General features: G+C 43.1%; 1 protein-coding gene across 3 annotated transcripts in view; it reads right to left on the reverse strand.

Annotated features, from left to right (window-relative positions):
* GRAMD4 (GRAM domain containing 4) overlaps window positions 1-19482 on the reverse strand; it is a 102434-nt gene that overhangs the window by 66283 nt on the left and 16669 nt on the right. For all 3 annotated transcript variants that reach the window (XM_033162026.1, XM_033162024.1, XM_033162025.1), the window contains exon 2: window positions 5868-6078. In XM_033162026.1, the coding sequence (XP_033017917.1) occupies window positions 5868-6029 (162 nt within the window). In that variant the 5' untranslated portion in view covers window positions 6030-6078. The remainder of the gene's footprint in view (window positions 1-5867; window positions 6079-19482) is intronic.

The raw sequence follows: 19482 nt of genomic DNA on the forward strand, positions 1-19482 counted from the left end.
GCAGCCAATCAGGGGGATTTTTAATATATGCTTGGTATATTCCAGGGCTGTTCTGGTTCCCTGTGGCTTCTTCTGCATTGAATATTATTATTATTATTATTATTATTATTATTATTATTATTATTATTATTATTTCCTGTGAAGCATCTCAAAGCAATTTCATAATACAACAGAAACAAATATAAAGTAAAACAATTGCATCTTTAAAACCACTTAAAGGCAATTTCTGAAGGAGCGTCTCCACCCCCATCGATCTGCCCGGACACTGAGGTCCAGCGCCGAGGGCCCTCATTACGAGAAGCCAAGTTACAGGGAACCAGGCAGAGGGCCTTCTCGGTAGTGGCACCCGCCCTGTGGAACGCCCTCCCACCAGATGTCAAAGAGAACAACAACTACCAGACTTTTAGAAGACATCTGAAGGCAGCCCTGTTTAGGGAAGCTTTTAATATCTGATGAATTATTGTATTTTAATATTGTATTGGAAGCCACCCAGAGTGGCTGGGGAGGCCCAGCCAGATGGGCGGGGTATAAATTATTATTATTATTATTATTATTATTATTATTATTTCAAATATATTCCAGATACTTGAGTAGGACAAGAATCACCACAAAGATGGCTTGTTGAAAGAGGAAAGTATTTCGACAGGCACTGAAAAGACAGGGAAGATGGCGTCTGTTTGATCTGTAACAGGAGACCATTCCATTGGGTGGGTGCTGACACACTAAAGGCCCATCATGTAGAGAAGAACGCCAGGCAAGATGGCTCCTGCATGGAACCCTCTCCTGTAGAGCCAAGTGTTTGGTTGGGGATATAAAGGAAGGAGACGAGCTTTCATTTGAAGAGGGCTTCCTATGTCGGAATACGTTGCACGGATCCGCCATAGGATCCACATTTATTTAATTGTTTAATGAAGTTTTCGGGAACTGCTTTTGGTATTATTACGCGCAAAAGCGAAAGCGAAAGTAAGAATGAATAGTTTGGTTCACCAATGAGATTAATCCGCCTTTATTTTATAGTTCCGGTCATGTTCAAAGTTATTAATGAGCGTTAAACTTGCTTCCCGCCCTTTTGGAGGGCAGCAACAGTGATTTTATTGGTTGAGGCATTGATCATGATGTCACGTTTGTTCCTAAATAAAAGGCTGAGGCTCCCCGCTTGGGCACGTTTTTATCATTTTGCTTTAGTTGGGTTTTAGTTGAAGTCAAGTTTAGTTTAAGGGTATTGGGAGCGGGCTGGATGGGTTGGATGGGTTTTTCCTTTAGTTAGAGTTAGATCGCGGAAGATCATTCGGTTTAGCTTTAGTTAGGTTTCTTTTAGGTTTAGCCTAGGGCTAGGCTTGCGGAAGATATTTCGGTTTTAGTATTATTTAGTTAGCCTCGCGGAAGATTGGGCGCGCAGGGACTTTGAGCTTAGGAGAACTTAGCTTAGGGGACGAGCCTACACGGGTTCTGCCAAAGCCACTAAAGATATAACCGGTGTCTGTCTTTCTTTGGGGTAAAAGGGGAGTAAAAGGTTTAAGGTAAATTTTTTAATTTCCTTGAGTTGATCTACCTATTCAGAGTCAGGGTATCTTCTATTTCTCGAGGCAATATCTTATTAAGAAGGCAACTAAGAAATCATGCACCTTCGGAGTCATCACCCGGCTTACTCAGCTTCCTTCGGATTGTGAGACTTGGCCGGCGCCCGTGCTCAAAAGCACGCGGAACGCTGGCCGCTTTCCCCGCTACTGGTACCTCGTGCATGAGCAGTCCAAGTTTGTGCACGAGGAGCTCCAGCACCCAAACCCCGACATCCTACATGAATCAATCCGTGTTGGGAAAGGGAACCCTGTCAGATCTTGCAGAGCTGCAGGAAGCAGGGTGGATTTGATTTAAATCAAATCAGTATAAATCACGATTTAAATCACTAGTCAGGAAGACTTGATTTAAATCATCCCCCCCCCCGAAAGACTCATTCTTAATACTTACAAGCAGGTGAAGGTTTCATTTTGGGAATAATAAATTTTCAGAGTAGTTTTTACAGTTATATCAAAAATTACTGATTTGGTTATACTATTAGAAACACATAGACCGATAATTATGAAATGATGGTGAGGTTTAGTAAGTTAACTGTTTATATTTGGACAACTTTTCTGCTGTACTTTATTGGAAGGAGAAACATGATCATTTCCTTAATAACAATTTAATCAGTTTATTTAACCAAAACAATAACACTATAGCATATGTATCCATGTTTGTTAACTGATGTGGTTAAACAATTAAAAAAAAACCAAACAGACTGAGTTTTAGCACACATGAAAAACTTATTTCTGGGTGGACTATAATGTAACTTAAATAGAAAACTATCTTCAGAAAGATTTTTCCTCCCAAAGCATTTTTTTTTAAATTCCAATTTAATTTTTTTTTAAAAAAATCTGATTAAATTTTCTTTTTTAAAAAAAACCTGATTTATTTATTTAAATCATTGATTTTTATCCAGCCCTGGTAGCGAGTCAGAGTAGGCAGCACACAGCTAGGCCAACCAAAAGCTAGGCTTTTCCTCTCCCCCATCTTTCCGTCATTCTTTCCCCCTCTCTTTTCCCTCCTCCTCCAGAAGAGGATTACACAGCAACACCAGGATAAGCCACCTCAAATAAGGTCGTGACACAGTTGCCGTTGTCAAAGTCTTGAAGGCTAAAGGCAACTAGGTTGGGCTCTGATCAACAGCGGCCAAATTGATAGCCATTTATTCCCAATCTGTCTTCCTGCCTACACTGTCAGTCGCTGCCCGAATTAAAATGCCAACCCACCCATCTTAAATACTGGGTTAGTTATCACAATACGCCAGCCCCAGGGATTAGATACCGGGTGCAGGAGCATCTAAAACAAAAGCTGGTGCTGCGGAAGAGGCCAGAAGACCATCTTGGCTGCGAGACCTGCTCCCTGCCTTGCTGGGACTGACTCCAGCTACAAAAAGCTGAGGCTGCCGAACAGACTTTGGGACTGGGGTGTTCTTTCAGGAGTTTTGTTGGGGGAGGTTGTTGCTGTTAATCGATACTAATTTTTTGCATTTTTATTTTTAGATCTAATTACGATTTATGTGGAAATGGTTCAATTTGGTTGTGCACTTTTCAATGTGTTTTATTTAATGTTTACGACTACTTGTGTTATTAAAGAACCTTTTAATGAGGGTGAAAGAGGGGAGCTAAATATGGTCTGAAGCTCAACATCAAAAAAACTAAGATCTTCGCCACTGGTCCCATCACCTACTGGCAAATAAAAGGGGAATAAATGGAGGCAGTGAGAGATTTTACTTTCTTGGGTTCCATGACCACTGCAGATGGTGACAGCACTCACAAAATTAAAAGACGCCTGCTTCTCGGGAGGAAAGCAATGACAAACCTAGACAGCATCTTTAAAAGCAGAGACATCACCTTGCCGACAAAGGTCCATATAGTTAAAGCTATGGTTTTCCCAGTAGTGATGTATGGAAGTGAGAGCTGGACCATAAAGAAGGCTGATCGCCGAAGAATTGATGCTTTTGAATTATGGTGCTGGAGGAGACTCTTGAGAGTCCCATGGACTGCAAGAAGATCAAACCTATCCAATCTGAAGGAAATTGGCCTGAGTGCTCACTGGAAGGACAGATCCCGAAGCTGAGGCTCCAATACTTTGGCCACCTCATGAGAAGAGAAGACTCTCTGGAAAAGACCCTGATGTTGGGAAAGACTGAGGGCAAAAGAAGAAGGGGACGAAAGAGGACGAGATGGTTGGACACTGTTCTTGAAGCTACCAACATGAGTCTGACCAAACTGCGGGAGGCAGTGCAAGACAGAAGTACCTGGAGTGCTCTGGTCCATGGGGTCACGAAGAGTCAGACACGACTAAACAACAACAACACTTTCGTTATGTTTGTAATTATGTACAGTGGTACCTTGGTTTATGAACTTAATCCGTTCCGGAAGTCCGTTCTTAAACCAAAGCGTTCTTAAACCAAGGCGAGCTTTTCCATAGCAGCGGGGGACTCAATTTACAAATGGAACACACTCAACAGGAAGCGAAACATGTCCTGCTTCCAAGGCAAAGTTCACAAAACAAAACACATAAAGTGGTACCCCGGGTTACATACGTGATCCGTTCCGGGTTGCGGTACGTAACGCAGGCGGGCGTATCACAAACGCACCAAAAAATAAATAAATCCGGAAGAAGCGTGATTTGAGCGCTTCTGCGCATGCACAAAGTGCGCAGAACGCTTCTGCGCATGCAGGGGTTGCGCGTGCTCCCGAAACACTTCCGGGTTGCGGGCGTTCGCAACTCGAACGTCCGCAACACGGGGGGTTCGTAACCCGGGGTACCACTGTACTTTCGGGTTTGCAGCGTTCTTAATCCAAGTTGTTCATAAACTAAGCTGTTCTTAAACCAAGGCACCACTGTAGATCTTTTTATGTAAGCGGTCCTGAGCATGGTTTTAACTCTTTGAAAGGTGGCAAACAATAAAAGGATGACGATAATGAAAACAACAGATCAGATTTAACTCCACTTCCTGGTGGCCTGGTTCAGATATAGCCCTTGGCCATGGTTAGCTCTAGCTGAAATTTCTCTGATTAGGATCTCAAATGTCTAATGAAGTCATAGTTAAGCTCAGAGGATAGGTACACAGAGACATCAGTGACAGGTATTTCTCACTCTGCAAGCAAGGAGGAAGAAGAGGCAAGTAAACTGCCTTCATCATGGATCACCTTGGTCCAGACGTATTACTGAATAATGGTTGACAAAACTCAAAAAAGCTCTTGAAACATTTCACATCCTGATTTGTGGCTAATTTTTAACTATGGGTTAAATGCGGTGGGGGGGGGGAGAATGTGTGGCCCTCCAGGTGTTGTTGAACCACAAGTTTCCTTTTCCCTGATCACTGATCCTGCCGGTTGCCAGAGCTGAATGGAACTGGGAATCTAACAATAATGGAAAAGACCACAGGTTCCTCATCAATGAATCAAATGTTCAGATATGATCCTTCCAGAAAACAAAACATAGTTAAATCAGTTACAGGTGGGTAGCCGTGCTGGTCTGCCATAGTCGAAACAAAATAGAAAATTCTTTCCAGTAGCACCTTAGAGACCAACTGGGTTTGTTCTTGGTATGAGCTTTCGTGTGCATGCCCACTCATCATTATGTCGTACTGGGGAAGAGAGAAGTGTATCTGAAGAAGTGTGCATGCACACGAAAGCTCATACCAAGAACAAACCCAGTTGGTCTCTAAGGTGCTACTGGAAAGAATTTTCTACATAGTTAAAGCATTAAGTGCCCATGGGATTAATAAGAAAAACCAACATAATTTTCATGTTACAAACACTTAAAATGTTTTTCAAAATAAGAAAATGGGCACAGAGACACATCATTAGCCCTAGACAAAAATCCCTCGATTACATCCTTTGCTCTCTTTCCAACCAAACTCCCCTTGAGCAAATCTCTATTCTGCTGGCTGGAAAGAATGCATTTATTACTGCACGGGTTGCAAAATTTGCCTTGGCTGCAAGTAAGTTGAGAGCTAGGCACCAAGACAAGTATCATAAGGGAGAGTGTGAGACGTGGAGTACTTAACTTATTCAGGTGTGGTTTTTGCATTTTTGTATGTTTGCTTTGCTGTTCTTGTTGTTCAGTTTTAAATCAATCCTACGCATCGTGACCAATTGTGACTCCTTATAGCTTATAGCAATAAAGATTCATTAATTCGTTCATTCATTCAGCCAGGAGTGCCAGCTTGGCCCCGGGGCCCGGGGCATGGCACTGACACAGAAATTTGTGGGTGTCCGGCTCCTTCATGGGGAACTTGTGGGTTCTCGGGCACCCAGGGAGTAGGCACTTATGTCATTAGCACAGATACTTACAGGGTCTCTCAATTCATCGCTGTCTTTGCCTGTTGTACGAGGTATTTTCATAGGAATTTCATCTCCACATTCAGTGTCGGAAGCATTGGGAGACTCTGCTAAATCGAGGAACTCATCTCTCTTGTGACCTCTGAACCTTATTTTGTCTAACCTCTTTAGCATGTTCAGCACTGCTCCTTTCTGCTTTATCTTAACATGACGGTTGGAGTCCCTGCAGAACACAAAAGGGAGCGGGAGGGACAAGGGAAAGATTATTTTGGGTGGGACATGCACGATAAACGTTATAATTATACAGAGTGCTCTTATAATCACACATTGAACGCTCGCGGCAGAAATAGTAATCCCGTTTCCGAAGAAAGAAAGAACACTCTAGCTTACATTTCAAAATCCTTTGTAAAATAAAAAAGTGACTATTAATAGAGAAAGCATTTTGTGGAACAATCGTTTCCGCCAGACGGACAGTATGAAAGCACTGAGGAATAGAACAACAAAAAGTTTTCTGTCGTTTGCTCGCGGAGCTAAACTCTTACCAATTGACAGAATAAATTGTTATTTAGGAAACAGAGCTGTGCAAATCGGCTGGGAAGCGCCGGGTTCAAATTTCAACACATTAATGAACTCAATAAGGGGACTTTGAATACAGAGATGTTGATATCAACCTTACGGGCTACTTGGTAAATATTACTGGGATAATGTATGTGGAGTTATTTGATCACTTGAACAAGCTGTATATAAATACAGATCATTTTTAAACTGCAACCCCCCCCCAAAAAAAAAAAAAAATTGGTAGCAAGAAAGCCGGAAAGCTTAGAAAGCAATAACCCTGAAATATATTGAATCCTAATACAGCTGTACCTTGGTTCCCGAAGGCCTTGCGAGTTGAACGTTTTGGATCCTGAACACCACAAACCAGGAAGCAGGGTGGATTTGATTTAAATCAAACTGAGATAGAAGAAGCCAAGGAGAAGGTGGTGGCAAGGCCCTAAATGGCCCTAAACGGTGACAGCACTGAAAGTTGGGCAGCATGAGAAGTGGGGTGAAATGCGAGGCAATTCGCAAAAGGTGGGATGGGCAACGAAGGCCACACCATACAGAGAAACTCTCCAGCCCCAAACGGTGACTTAATCCTGTTTGCCAACTGTGTTAACAGATTCTTGGAAGGGGAAGATATGAGATTCGAAGAAACAATGCAGAAGCCAACCGATGGAAAAGTCTGCCTTGCATCATAACCACAGAGAAGCTCGCAAGGCTAAATTCCGTCAGGCTAAATTTGCGTTTCTCCTTCTGGAAGCGGAAACCACAAGAAGATTACAACACTTTTGGTGTAAAGGAAATCTGTGCACGCTTTAGCTCAGAGGTTTTCAACCTTTTTGAGTTCACAGGTCCCTCGAGCAACTATATTCTTTCTGCGGCACCCGGGGGGGGGGCCTCAGGAGCCCAGTTACGTCACCCCTTGCCTGCAGAGCTGGCAGCCTCTCATGCTGTTTTCAAAGCTATTGTACTACTAACCTTACTGTATGCTTGTGAAACATGGACCACTTATAAACGCCATCTCCAACTCCTTGAAAGATTCCATCAACCATGTTTCTGAAAAATTTTACACATCACTTGGGAAAATAGGCGAACTAACGCTAGCGTACAGGAAAGAGCAAATATCACCAGTGCCGAAGCAATAATTCTTCAACATCAACTTTGTTGGACTGGTCATGTTGTGCGGATGCCTGATTATCGTCTTCCAAAGCAACTACTCTATTCCAAACCTAAAAATTGGACAGCATTGTGCTGGTGGCCAACAAAAGAGGTTTAAAGACTCTCCGAAAGCGGATCTCCCCGCTCGAGGCCGCAGCATTAAAAAGAATAAATAATCAAAAGGAAGAGTGGATCACATACAATAATCTGTTAACAGAAAGGCAAGGGAAATTAGCACTTAAAAACTATGAGGAGATTAAAGACCAACTCTCAACCTGGCTGGATTACTTTCAAATTAACGAAACTTTTAAAAAAGACAAGATTTGCGGGTTTGGGAAAGAACCTTCTATATTTGAAAAGGAAGTGTTAAATAGGAAAAATAAGCTAATTTCCCGCATATATAAGATCTTGCTAGACTACGAAGTAATGGACGAGATGGTAACGGCTGCCATGACTAAATGGGCCCAAGATTTTGGGTATCCAATTTTGTTCGGTCAATTTAAGATTCACCGCAAACTATAATATAAGAGAAAATATGATGAAGATGGCACATAGGTGGTATCTTACACCAGCCAGACTTGCCAAAATGAATAGAAGTCTTGCAAATGTCTGCTGGAGATGCGGATCTGAATATGGGGACCTAATGCATATGTGGTGGCGATGTGTAAAAATCAAAGTTTTTTGGGGGGAGGTATACAGTGAAATGAAAAAGATGATGGCAATTTCTTTTGTGAAAAGACCAGAAATTTTTTTATTAAGTATGGTTGACAAGGTGATCCCAAACAAGTTGAAAGAAGTCTTTTTGTATGCAGTTGCAGCGGCAAGAACAGTTATAGCAAAAAGATGGAAAGAGCAAGAAGCGCCAACGGTTACTGAGTGGCAAATCAAACTACAAGAATATGCAGAGATGGCTCTGTTGACAAACAATCTGAGAGGAAATACAAAACAGAACTTTACTGGCAAATGGGAGGTGTATAAAAAATACGTGTTAAAATACAATAAAAGTACTGTTATCATGCCTGCATTCGAGGAGTGAAGGGAATGAAAACAGCCTGAAGGAAAAGAGATGGGAGTAATGTAATGCCTAAGAATGCATGGTAGAAGGGAGTCAAGGAAGTGTGCAGGGTTGTAAGCATTCACATCTATAGCGGTTTAAGCAAAGGGATTTCTCAGGAAGACGGGGAATTTCCCCTTTTTTCTTTCTTTCTTTTTTCTTTCTTTTTTTTCATTATTTTTTTTTCTTCTTTCTTTTTTTTTTTTCTTCTTCCTTTTCTTCTTTTTTCACGGTGTGTATTTAACTTCTTATTTGTTTGTTAGATGGTTGTATAGTATGTGTATATGTATAACAAGTACATTATATTGTGTTCAAAATCGGAAAATAAGACGCATACAAGCAAAATGATTACTGTATGTAACTTTATTCAAGACTGTACTTGTGGTGGAGTTTTCCTTTTTTGGTTGTATCTGTAAAATCTATAATAAAAATTATTAAAAAAAAAAAAAGACTCTCCGAAAGCAAATCTTTAAAAATGTAGTATAAACACCGACAACTGAGAAACACTGGCCTGCGAGAGTTCCAACTGGAGAACAGCTTTTACCAAAGGTGTCATGGGCTTTGAAGGCACTCGAACTCAGGACGCAAGGGAGAAACGTGCTAAGAGGAAGGCACGCTTGGCAAATCCGCACCATGATCAACTCCCGCCCGGAAACCTATGTCCCCACTGTGGAAGGATGTGTGGATTCAGAATTGGCCTCCACAGTCACTTACGGACACGCAGTTAAGACTGTGTTTGTGGAAGACAATCTTACTTGGCTACGAGTGATGGCCAAAGAAGAAGAAGCATCGACTACTGACCGTCCCATAGCCTCAGCCTGGAAGCATTTTCTCCCAGTGGAGCTGCCTACGCTTATCAAACAAATGCTGAGGAGAGAAGCATCCTAGGAGTTATGGCATGGGGAGATATAAGCCTTGCTCTACGCCTGGCACCCAGATTTTAAGACCTTTTGAGGAACGGTTGAAGGAGAGAAAACCGAGAGATGTGAGAGCCATCTTCACATGGAAGAGGGAACAAGCTTGTTTTCTCCTGCTCCGGAGGGTAGGACTCGAACCAAGGGCTTCAAGCTCCAAGAAAGGGGATTCCAAATACACATCAGGAAGCACTTTCTGACGGTAAGAGCTTTTTGACAGTGGAACCGTCTCTCTCGGGAGGTGGTGGACTCTCCTTCCTTGGAGGTTTTTAAGCAGAGGTTGGACGGCCATCTGCCATGGATGCTTTAGCTGAGATTCCTTCAGTGCAGGCAGGTTGGACTAGATGACCCTTGGGATCCCATCGAGCTCTACAACTCTATGACCATCACCCACAATGTCCATTTTGGCACTTAAAATAGTTTGGAGCCCGCCCCATCCACAGGTCCATACCACAATCTTATCTGTTCCATGTGGTTAAATATTTACAATCCACACCCTCACAAAGTGAATCAAGGCAGCTTACAACATCCGAAAGATAAGAAAAACAGCCCGCAAATATCCACAAAACGCCATTAAGAACATCAGTAGGCACTGCTTGGTTAAAAAGAGAAAATCATGTTGTGAAGGCCAATCTAAGCAGTGCGGTTTTCAGAAGGGTGGTTCCTGCCGAAACTCTAGTGGCAGGGAGTTCCACAGGGCAGCCACACCAAAGGCTTGCTCCCCAGTGAAGGCCAACTGAACCTCAGGAGTGTGAGAGAGCTCTTTGTATCTCCCGGGACTACACTATCAACAGATTATAATATCAACAGACATCACAAATAAGACACTGCACACAGAGAGAGCTTTGAAACAAAATAAAAAATAAAAATTCCTTCCAGTAGCACCTTAGGAGACCAACTAAGTTTGTTATTGGTATGAGCTTTCGTGTGCATGCACACTTCTTCAGATACACTGAAACAGAAATCACCAGACCCTTATGAGGGAGAGCTTTGAATATCCATCTCACCTCAAGCCACTGTTTTTGAAAACATTGAGCCAAGAATCACCAAGTGATATGCCAGCAAGTAATGAGATTATCTATCTATACAAACACATATGAATCAGCCCTGAGCAAAGACGCAAGGTGAGGTTCGCTGTGCTCTGAGAAGTGTGGTGCGTTACTAATGGCATCCGACGTGAAATTAAGAAACAAAACAGCATAACAAATGCGGGGCAGGTACCTGCCTGTTTGGTTTATTCCTCAAATAAAAAAAAAACAAATACACCTGAAGAACCGCCTCTCTCATTATTTCTTTTACATCAACCGTCACATTCCTGTATCCAGACACCCATCATATTTACATGTCAGCTAGAAACCGTGACTTCCTGTGAACAAGTGAGTCACAACTGTCTCACACATATATGGATTCACGTCAGGAGGAAATCAAACCACAGTTCCTGGCTTGGTGTTATCTCCAAGTCAATGTTTGTAGTTTGTTTTCGCTCCCCAAAAAAACCACAATTTGTTCCTCCAGCAAGGAGGAGACAAACCGCCCATTGTGGCGGATGTGTGTTAAGTGAGTCTTATACCCATGACATGTGAACTAGGCTTCCAGAACAACATTGGACAGCTGCTCTCACCCTGTGTGGTAGCCCAGAAGAAGAGAAGTCTCACTTCCAGATAAACAGCTCCTTTTCAATCTCTTGCAGACTTCTGCAGAACACAAGTCCCATCTCCTTTGCAATCGGCACGGTTCGTAAGTAGCATGTGCACAGCGCCTCAGAAACCCGCCCCACCTGTTGCTTGGTGTGCCTACCTAAATGCTAAAGGCAAACTAGGAACGCAGGTGGCGCTGTGGTCTAAAACCACCGAGCCTTTTGGGATTGCCGATCGAAAGGTCGGCGGTTCGAATCCCCGCGACGGGGCGAGCTCCTGTTGCTCTGTCCCAGCTCCTGCCAACTTAGCAGTTCAAAAGCACGCCAGTGCAAGTAGATAAATAGGTACCACTGCTGCAGGAAAGTAAATGCCGTTTCCATGCGCTCCAGTTTCCGTCACGGTGTCCCGTTGCACCAGAAGCAGTTTAGTCATGCTGCCTACATGACCCGGAAAGCTATCTGTGGACAAACGCCGGCTCCCTCGGCCTGAAAGTGAGATGAGCACCACCACCCCATAGTCACCTTTGAGTGGCCTTAACCGTCCAGGTGTCCTTTACCTTTTTTACTTTACCTAAATGCACCTAGCAGCATGCACAAGCAACAGAAGCTACAGAATTTAATTTGCCGGTACACATCCAGGAATTGATCCCCGCCCCAAAAAAATAGTTGGTTTTTTCAATAAAGTATATATGATCATAGAAAACTAGGAGAAAATTTCTCCAAGACCACTTTTCATAATACGTACATTAATCATAACCATCATTAGAAATTAGGCAGGCACCAGGCTAATTGTCATTGGTGGTAGTGTTGAAATTGTTATTGGTAGTAGTGTTTTTATTTTTACTGTTAAATCCCACTGCAAAAAAAATAATAATGCCTAGACATTCCATTGCGGTTTTTCCATTCCATAACCTAGGTTTAAGGTGCCATTGGGAACTAGATGATATACCTGAGTTTCTATCGCCGATCATTAACAACAAATACTGATTAAGAAATATATAACAGTACAGTCCCAAATTTTAATTATTTTATGTAAGCTGCTTTGGAGATCCATCTGGGCCACGAGGCAAGGTAGAAATATATATATGGAATAAAACAGGAAACCCTCTTGTGCAAAGGAGCCTTTATAGGGTCAAGGTTAGGAGTCCTGTAAAAGTGTTCCCTGATCTATTTTTAGGGTGCAGAGGGATCCCAACAATTAAGAGAAAGCCCTTCAGGGAAGCTGCAAAAGGATGTGACTCAACTCGATTTAGCACAGCAGGAGAGCAATAGCAGTAGCGGAGTCTCTGTGCTTTAAAAAAAAAAAATCTCATCTTCCCACAAACATCCTACACAGAGTCTATTTCTGTGCTCAAAATCTAGAACTTTTCCTTATACAGATTATTAAGAGTCATACTGGCTTATATAAAACATTCATAGGAAGCCATTCAGGTATCTGTGAGCATCATTCATCTCAGTCTATAACACGGAGTTGTCTGATGTCCATGCAACTGAATCACTGGTTGTACTAGACAAGCAATTTCTTTTTTTAAATGATATATCCTCTTATTATTATTGTGCGCGGTGGCGTCTTTGCTCACTCTTGTTTTCCCTTTACCTTCTGAAATAGCTTTTTTTAAAAATAAAAACAAAAACAGCGTTGACCTTTTAACATTAAAACTGTCCTACGGATCTCATGTGGTTTAAATAAAACGAGTAAAGCCATCTTTGGGTCTTTTATCCTTTTAACAGCACCCAAGTGACAAGCCTGATAAGTGATGAAACTCAGCCATTTTCAGACTCAAAAGGAGATGGGGCAGGGAGGAAAAGTTCAAATTTCCATATATCATACCCGAAAATTATTATTATTATTATTATTATTATTAATCAGTACTTCTACACTTTGGGTATGGACTGCTAGGTTTTAATATAGAGATGTTACTGTTCCGATCCTAAAACAATTTTTGTTTCTGCCAGAAGCACAACACAACATAAATCTCTAACAGACACAACAACTGAGGTGAATTTTAGACCGAAAACCAGTACAAACGGCTCAAACGGCTTAGTTGTCGAACAAAACGGCTCCGAGATGCCGAAAACCCGTTTTTGGAACGTTTTTCGGAAGACGAACGTCCAATGCGGCTTCCGCTTGTGTGCAGGAAGCTCCTGCAGCCAATCGGAAGCTGCGCCTTGGTTTTCGAACGGTTTCGGGTGTCGGACGGACTTCCGGAACGGATTAAGTTCGAAAACCAAGGCGCCGCTGTGTGTGGCCCTCAGAGTCTTCCATCCATTGTCACGAATACAAAATACAAAAACGATACAGGGCCTGTGTTTTGAAGCACATAGATCATATTCGGAAGGAATACTGATGACAGAACGAATTCTCCCTCTTCCAAGGTAAGGTCCCGGCGGTACAATCTGTAGAAGTCTAGGCTTGGTTGGCACTGCAGGACGGGAAGGGCACTGGTGCTAGTCAGCTCTTGTATTTCAGCAGCAGCTGCCAAAGCCATTGTCGGCTGAGCCATGCCAAGGCAAATCACTTGCATTTTGGCGACAGCAGCACACTCTGTTGTTGTGTTAACAGTGGGAAGCGGAGACTCGCAGTGGAGTCTTGGAGTCACATGCCTGCGCACTGCTTTGCCACTGCTGTGCAGCATTGAGGCATGCCAAAACTCTCAAGACGTGTCAACCAAGAAATACACAGAGGCCGTGCGCACATGCAGAGGGCAATGGGCAACAGGATACTATCCTCACAACAAGCCAGATTGGGTAAGAGACAAAGACAGGCCCAGCAGTGTTAGAAACTCGTGATATATAAGCTAGGTGCCAAATATCTCCTTTTAACCAAAGGTTGAAGTCACCAAAATGGAATGTCTAGTTGCCATTTTGGGGCAAGGCGGCTCTAAAGTCTTATTTTTCAAATAATAATAATAATAATAATAATAATAATTTATTTATACCCCAGCCACTCTGGGTGGCTTCCAACAGAATATTAAAATGCAATAGTCTATTAAACATTAAAACCTTCCCTAAAAAGGGCTGCCTTCAGATGTCTTCTAAAAGTCTGGTAGTTGTTTTTCTCTTTGACATCTGGTGGAAGGGCGTTCCACAGGGCGGGTGCCACTACCAAGAAGGCCCTCTGCCTGGTTCCCCGTAGCTTCACTTCTCGCAGTGAGGGAACCGCCAGAAGGCCCCTCGGCACTGGACCTCAGTGTCCGGGCAGAACAATGGGGGTGGAGACGCTCTGTCAGGTATACAGGACCGAGGCCGTTTAGGGCTTTAAAGGTCAGCACCAACACTTTGAATTGTGCTCGGAAACAATGACTATGATTGATTCTCAGTTAAACATCTGGCTAGTTCAGATGGCAACACAGGTGAGAGAACTTAAAGAAGAAAGGTCACTAGAACCTGGGACAGTCCACAAATATATCGACCAATTCCGACCTGCTCCTGTTCAGGGTGCACAGAAAAGGCATTTTGCTCCCACAAATTTAGTCTGATTGTGCAGATAAAATATAACTGATAGAATTCTACAGGATGCGGTATTAGTGGGTGAAATCAGTCCAGATCCAATGATCCCCAGATGGTGGAGACGTCAGGTGCTATCCTGGCACCCAGGCATCTTCACTTGATCGCCAGTGACCGACAGTCAGGTGCAAAATGCGCCTGGCGCCTGGCTAGTTTTGAACACTGAGGCCGAGGGTCACACAGTGAGCTTTTCAATAGATGTACCGTATTGGCCCGAATATAAGCCGTACCCACAAATAAGCCGCACCTTTAAAATTTGGCGGCATGGAGGCGGCTTGGGAGCCGTGGACGGGACAGGACGGGTGCCATTACCTGGCGCTCCCGGGCTGCTTCCGGGGGGAGGGGAGCCACGCCACTTGGCCAGCGGCGTAAGGTCGCGAATATAAGCATTTGGAAAAAAAAGTGTGCCTTATATTCGGGCCAATGCGGTACTCATGTTACGATCTTCCTTTGTCAAGTTCCCGTCAAAGTTCTTCCTTTGTAAGAGGACTTTAACATAAATCACCGGCAAATGGTATGAGTGACAGATGTTTTGGCTCAGGGGGGAAAACCAAACGGTGCTACCAAGAAGCAACAGGCAATGTTAGCGTCGTCACAGATCTGGTATACAAAACGAAGCTGGCCAAAGACCCACGTCAGAGCTGGCAATGCTTAACGTCCTCGGAATTTCAAGAACAGAGCTCAGGCAGGCAGACTCCTGTAAGTGTGACTTAAGTCCAGGAGAAACCCCAAGATCAGCACATGCTCATGAACAGATGATATAGGGCTAGCATCTCTGATCCTTGTGAAGACAACCTGTGGTCAAGGTAACAAAGAATGTGAGACGAGGCGACTCAGGACGTGGACCAATCCCATAGCACCTAGCAGCCAGAGCACCTAACCATGGTTAAATATGCTCAGAGATTAAAGTCAAACCTTGGTTCCCGAATGTTTTGGCTCCCGAACACCGAAAACCCAGAAGTAAATGCTCCGGTTTTCAAACGTTTTTCAGTGCAAGCAGCTCTTGCAACCAATCGGAAGCCGCGCCTCGGTTGCCGAACGGGCTTCCGGAACAGATTACATTTCACAACCGAGGTTGGACTGTACTCTCATGTGATTTTGAACTGTATCACCAAACAGGATGTTCTTCCCTCCGTGCAAGATTCTCCCCTAAGTTATTCCTGAATAGCAGGAGGTTGAACTAGACGGCCCTTGGGTTCCCTTCCAGCTCAATGAGTTATTTAAGGTTGGGCTTTCGTGTATGAATTGCTCGCTACGATAGCAAAGCGGTCAAATGAATGTATGCTGGTTTTCAGAAAATTCAGCTTTTCAAGACAAGAGCCAGTCCACCACTCGCAGTCTAAAGGTGGCGTCGAACCAAGTCGCACTCAGAAGATTTAAGTTGGCCGTAACTTAAGCCCGCTTATTTCAACAGACCTGATCTGAGTATAACATCTTCAAATGCAATCTCTAGGCTACAACTCACCTGTAAGCAAGTCCTACTGCAGTCAACAAGGCTTAACTGCAAGTAAACATGCATAAGGTTTGCACAGACCAACTTCTAAGTAGGCCACTCTTTCCACGACGGAATGCATTTAGACTTTCTTCCTGGCCGGTGCGAGGGCAGACATGGAATATGAGAAGCTTTGTCTTCTTAGCAGAAGTACCTAGCCACTTCCTTACCCACAAAACCCCATAGCTCATTTTCTTAGTAAAGGAATACATGTTTCGTTTCTTCGAAGCACCAACGTTCTTGCAGGCCTTTCTCCGGACAAAATTTATGTGCAAACCGCATTAGGGAAACAGCCAGAAGGCTCTCAAGAGAGATCTGAAGGTGTGGAGGGTTAGCTTATTTTCAAAACATGCATCCACTTCGACAAGGGATTTCCACGTCGTGTTTTATTTTACTTGCGTTCATCAGGAACTGCACGGAATGATGGTTGGGGGAACTTTCGTTGGGGTGGCTGGGGAAACTTTCATTAAATGCGTGGGAATAGTTTGCACGTCCTCTCCTGCAAGAAATTCCAGGAACTGTAGTTCTGCGGTGGGTAAACTACAGTTCTCAGGAATCTTTGGGGGTTGGTTTGAAGCTACAGTAGGTATGGAGCACTTAACACCCCCATCCCAAACTTCGGTTTCCTGTGAATTTCCTTTTATAGCTCCTTGAGCAAACACTGCCTGTTGTCAACTGTGGATAATTGTCAATAAAACCCACATTTTGAACACTTACCTGTGACAATCAAATATCCTTTTTCTTGCCCCAAAACAACATAGCTGGAATTTCTTCATTTTTTAATGCTTTCCCTGACTTAAATCACTTCAGCCCCTATAGTTGCCACCAGCCATGTGAGAGGAAAAGATAACTATACATGTTTTACTTCTTTTTTTCCTCTTCAAAGGCTAAATAGGAGCTGGGGGGGGGGGTTAGTGTGTACACTCAACACTCAGCACCAATACAAACCCTCGCAGCTGCTTTTAGGCAAAGAAAAGGCTATCCTGGTATCATATTATAGACCTTACATAGTTTGGCCCCAAGACAAATCATGTAAAAGGAGAAGGCTGGAGGCTAAGTGCTTATAACCAGGGCCGCAAACACTCTGGACCTTTAAAACACATTCAAAGCACACACCCCGCCTGCAAAGAATTGTGGGACCTGTAGTTTAAGGGTGCTGAGACTTGTAATTTCTGAGACGGGTAAACTACAGCTCCCATAATTCTTTATTTTATGATGGGTGGGTGCTTTGAATCTGGTGCGTACGCAGCCTAAGTTTCAACAAAATGCTTTTTCCTCCCTTAACCAGAGCAAATACTGTGAATATCGGGCGAATACTTGGGAGTAGATACGGTGAAAGAAATTTCAGTTACTCAGGTTTGCTGATTTCAACGGGCCCACTCTTGACTATGACTAACGCTGGGTATCACACTTTGAAATTAACTTCAGGTTTGACAGCTTACGGAAAATAGTAGCATTGTTAGAGCTCTGCACGTAATGAGTTTGTGAGGAAAGGAATACAGTGAGAGGCTCCCTCAACATTTCTGATAGAGTCACTTCAGATAATAATTGCTAGTTAGGGACAAAGCGCAATGAATTTCCAATTGTGTGCAGACAAACTGCCTGCATTTTGTTCCTTTTAATTAAGATTAGCCTGAGGTGTTTTACTGCTTTTTTTATGCATCTCATGACATAAGCCAGGGGTAGGCAACCTAAGGCCCAGGGGCCGGATGCAACCCAATCGCCTTCTAAATCTGGCCCGTGGACGGTCCAGGAATCAGTGTGTTTTTACACGAGTAGAATGTGTCCTTTTATTTAAAATGCATCTCTGGGTTATTTGTGGGGCATAGTAATTCATTCATTCATTCATTTCCCCCCCCCCAAAAAAAAATATATGGTCTGGCCCACCACATCGTCTGAGGGACGGTGGACCGGCCCACGGCTGAAAAAGGTTGCTGACCCCTGACATAAGCAGAAGAAAGTATTTCGATGGCGTTTAGAAACTTGGTTTGCCTTTGTATGTGAACTGCTATATAATCTAAATACAGACTCCATTCTTGACTCTGGCGTGACCAAACTTTCTCCAGCATGACCAAACTTTCTCCACGCTTGTGTTAACCAAGTTGCCTGCACGCTATTTTGATTGGCCTAAAAATGTATTGTCATCATGTGGATTTGGGGTTTCTTTCGAATGGGACAAGCAAAAACCTCAGGGGGGAAAACCAATTCTGTTCTCAAAAAATGTTTTCCTGTTCCTTGCCTGCTGGGAGTTTACATCACATCACAAGTCTTAATAGCCATACTTTTCACAGATATATAATTATCTCCAATATCCTAAAACCTGGGAAGGGTTGTCGCTCTTTTTTTAAGTATACTAGTGGCCAAAATTGTTGAAACCTTTTCGGAAAAGTGTGTTTCCGGGGTTTGATGACTCATAACACCTGACTGGCTCTCTCTAAACACTCATGCTCATTGGCTACATTCAAATGAAGGAAAGCTACTGCATTATCAACCGAAGCGAGTTGTGCTTCCTTTTTCTGGTTATCTGGCTGTAACGTTTGATAGAATACAGATAATCGAACAAACCTTGTTGCATTACATTCTTCATTAAATTATCTTTCCACTGGTATATAGTTTTATGGTATTACTCCAATAAAGTGGTGTTACGACCCATCAAACCTCAGAAATACACTTCTTCCAAAACAAAATTTAAAAATTCCTTCCAGTAGCACCTTAGAGACCAACTAAGTTTGTTATTGGTATGAGCTTTCATGTGCATGCGCACACTTCACACATTCTTTCTTGAAGTTTTTGTCTTCTTGGTCCCTGAGCTTTCCAGTCAGTTTTGCCATTTCGGCGCAGTCCAACAGCTTGGTTTGCCATTCCTCTCTGTCAGGGACTTTTTCTTCTTAATGATTGTATTTTTAAATGTACAGTCATACCTCTGGATACGAACGCTGCATGCTGCGTTCGTCACAGGTAACGAACACGAACCTGGAAGTACCGGAACGGGTTACTTCCGGGTTCGGCAGTTTGCACATGCGCAGAAGTGCCGAATCGCAGAAGTGCACAGACGCGGCGCTTCAAAATACGCGCTGCTCATGTTGCGAATGGGGCTCCGGAACGGATCCTGTTCACAACCAGAAGTACGACTGTAATAGAATATGTGATGTGTAACTCGCATTTTTCCTATTTTTCATTACTTTTTTTCATTACTATTTTTCATTACTATTTTTCATTACTTTTCCTATTTTTCATTACTTTTGGTTTTTTCTTCTGTTGGATTGTATCAGAAAAGAAAGTTTGGCATCTAGATGTAGGGTGTGTGTGTAGAATCACTGGTG

The sequence above is a fragment of the Lacerta agilis genome, chromosome 10 (genome assembly GCF_009819535.1).
Source record: "Lacerta agilis isolate rLacAgi1 chromosome 10, rLacAgi1.pri, whole genome shotgun sequence".
Classification (NCBI taxonomy): Eukaryota; Metazoa; Chordata; class Lepidosauria; order Squamata; family Lacertidae; genus Lacerta; species Lacerta agilis.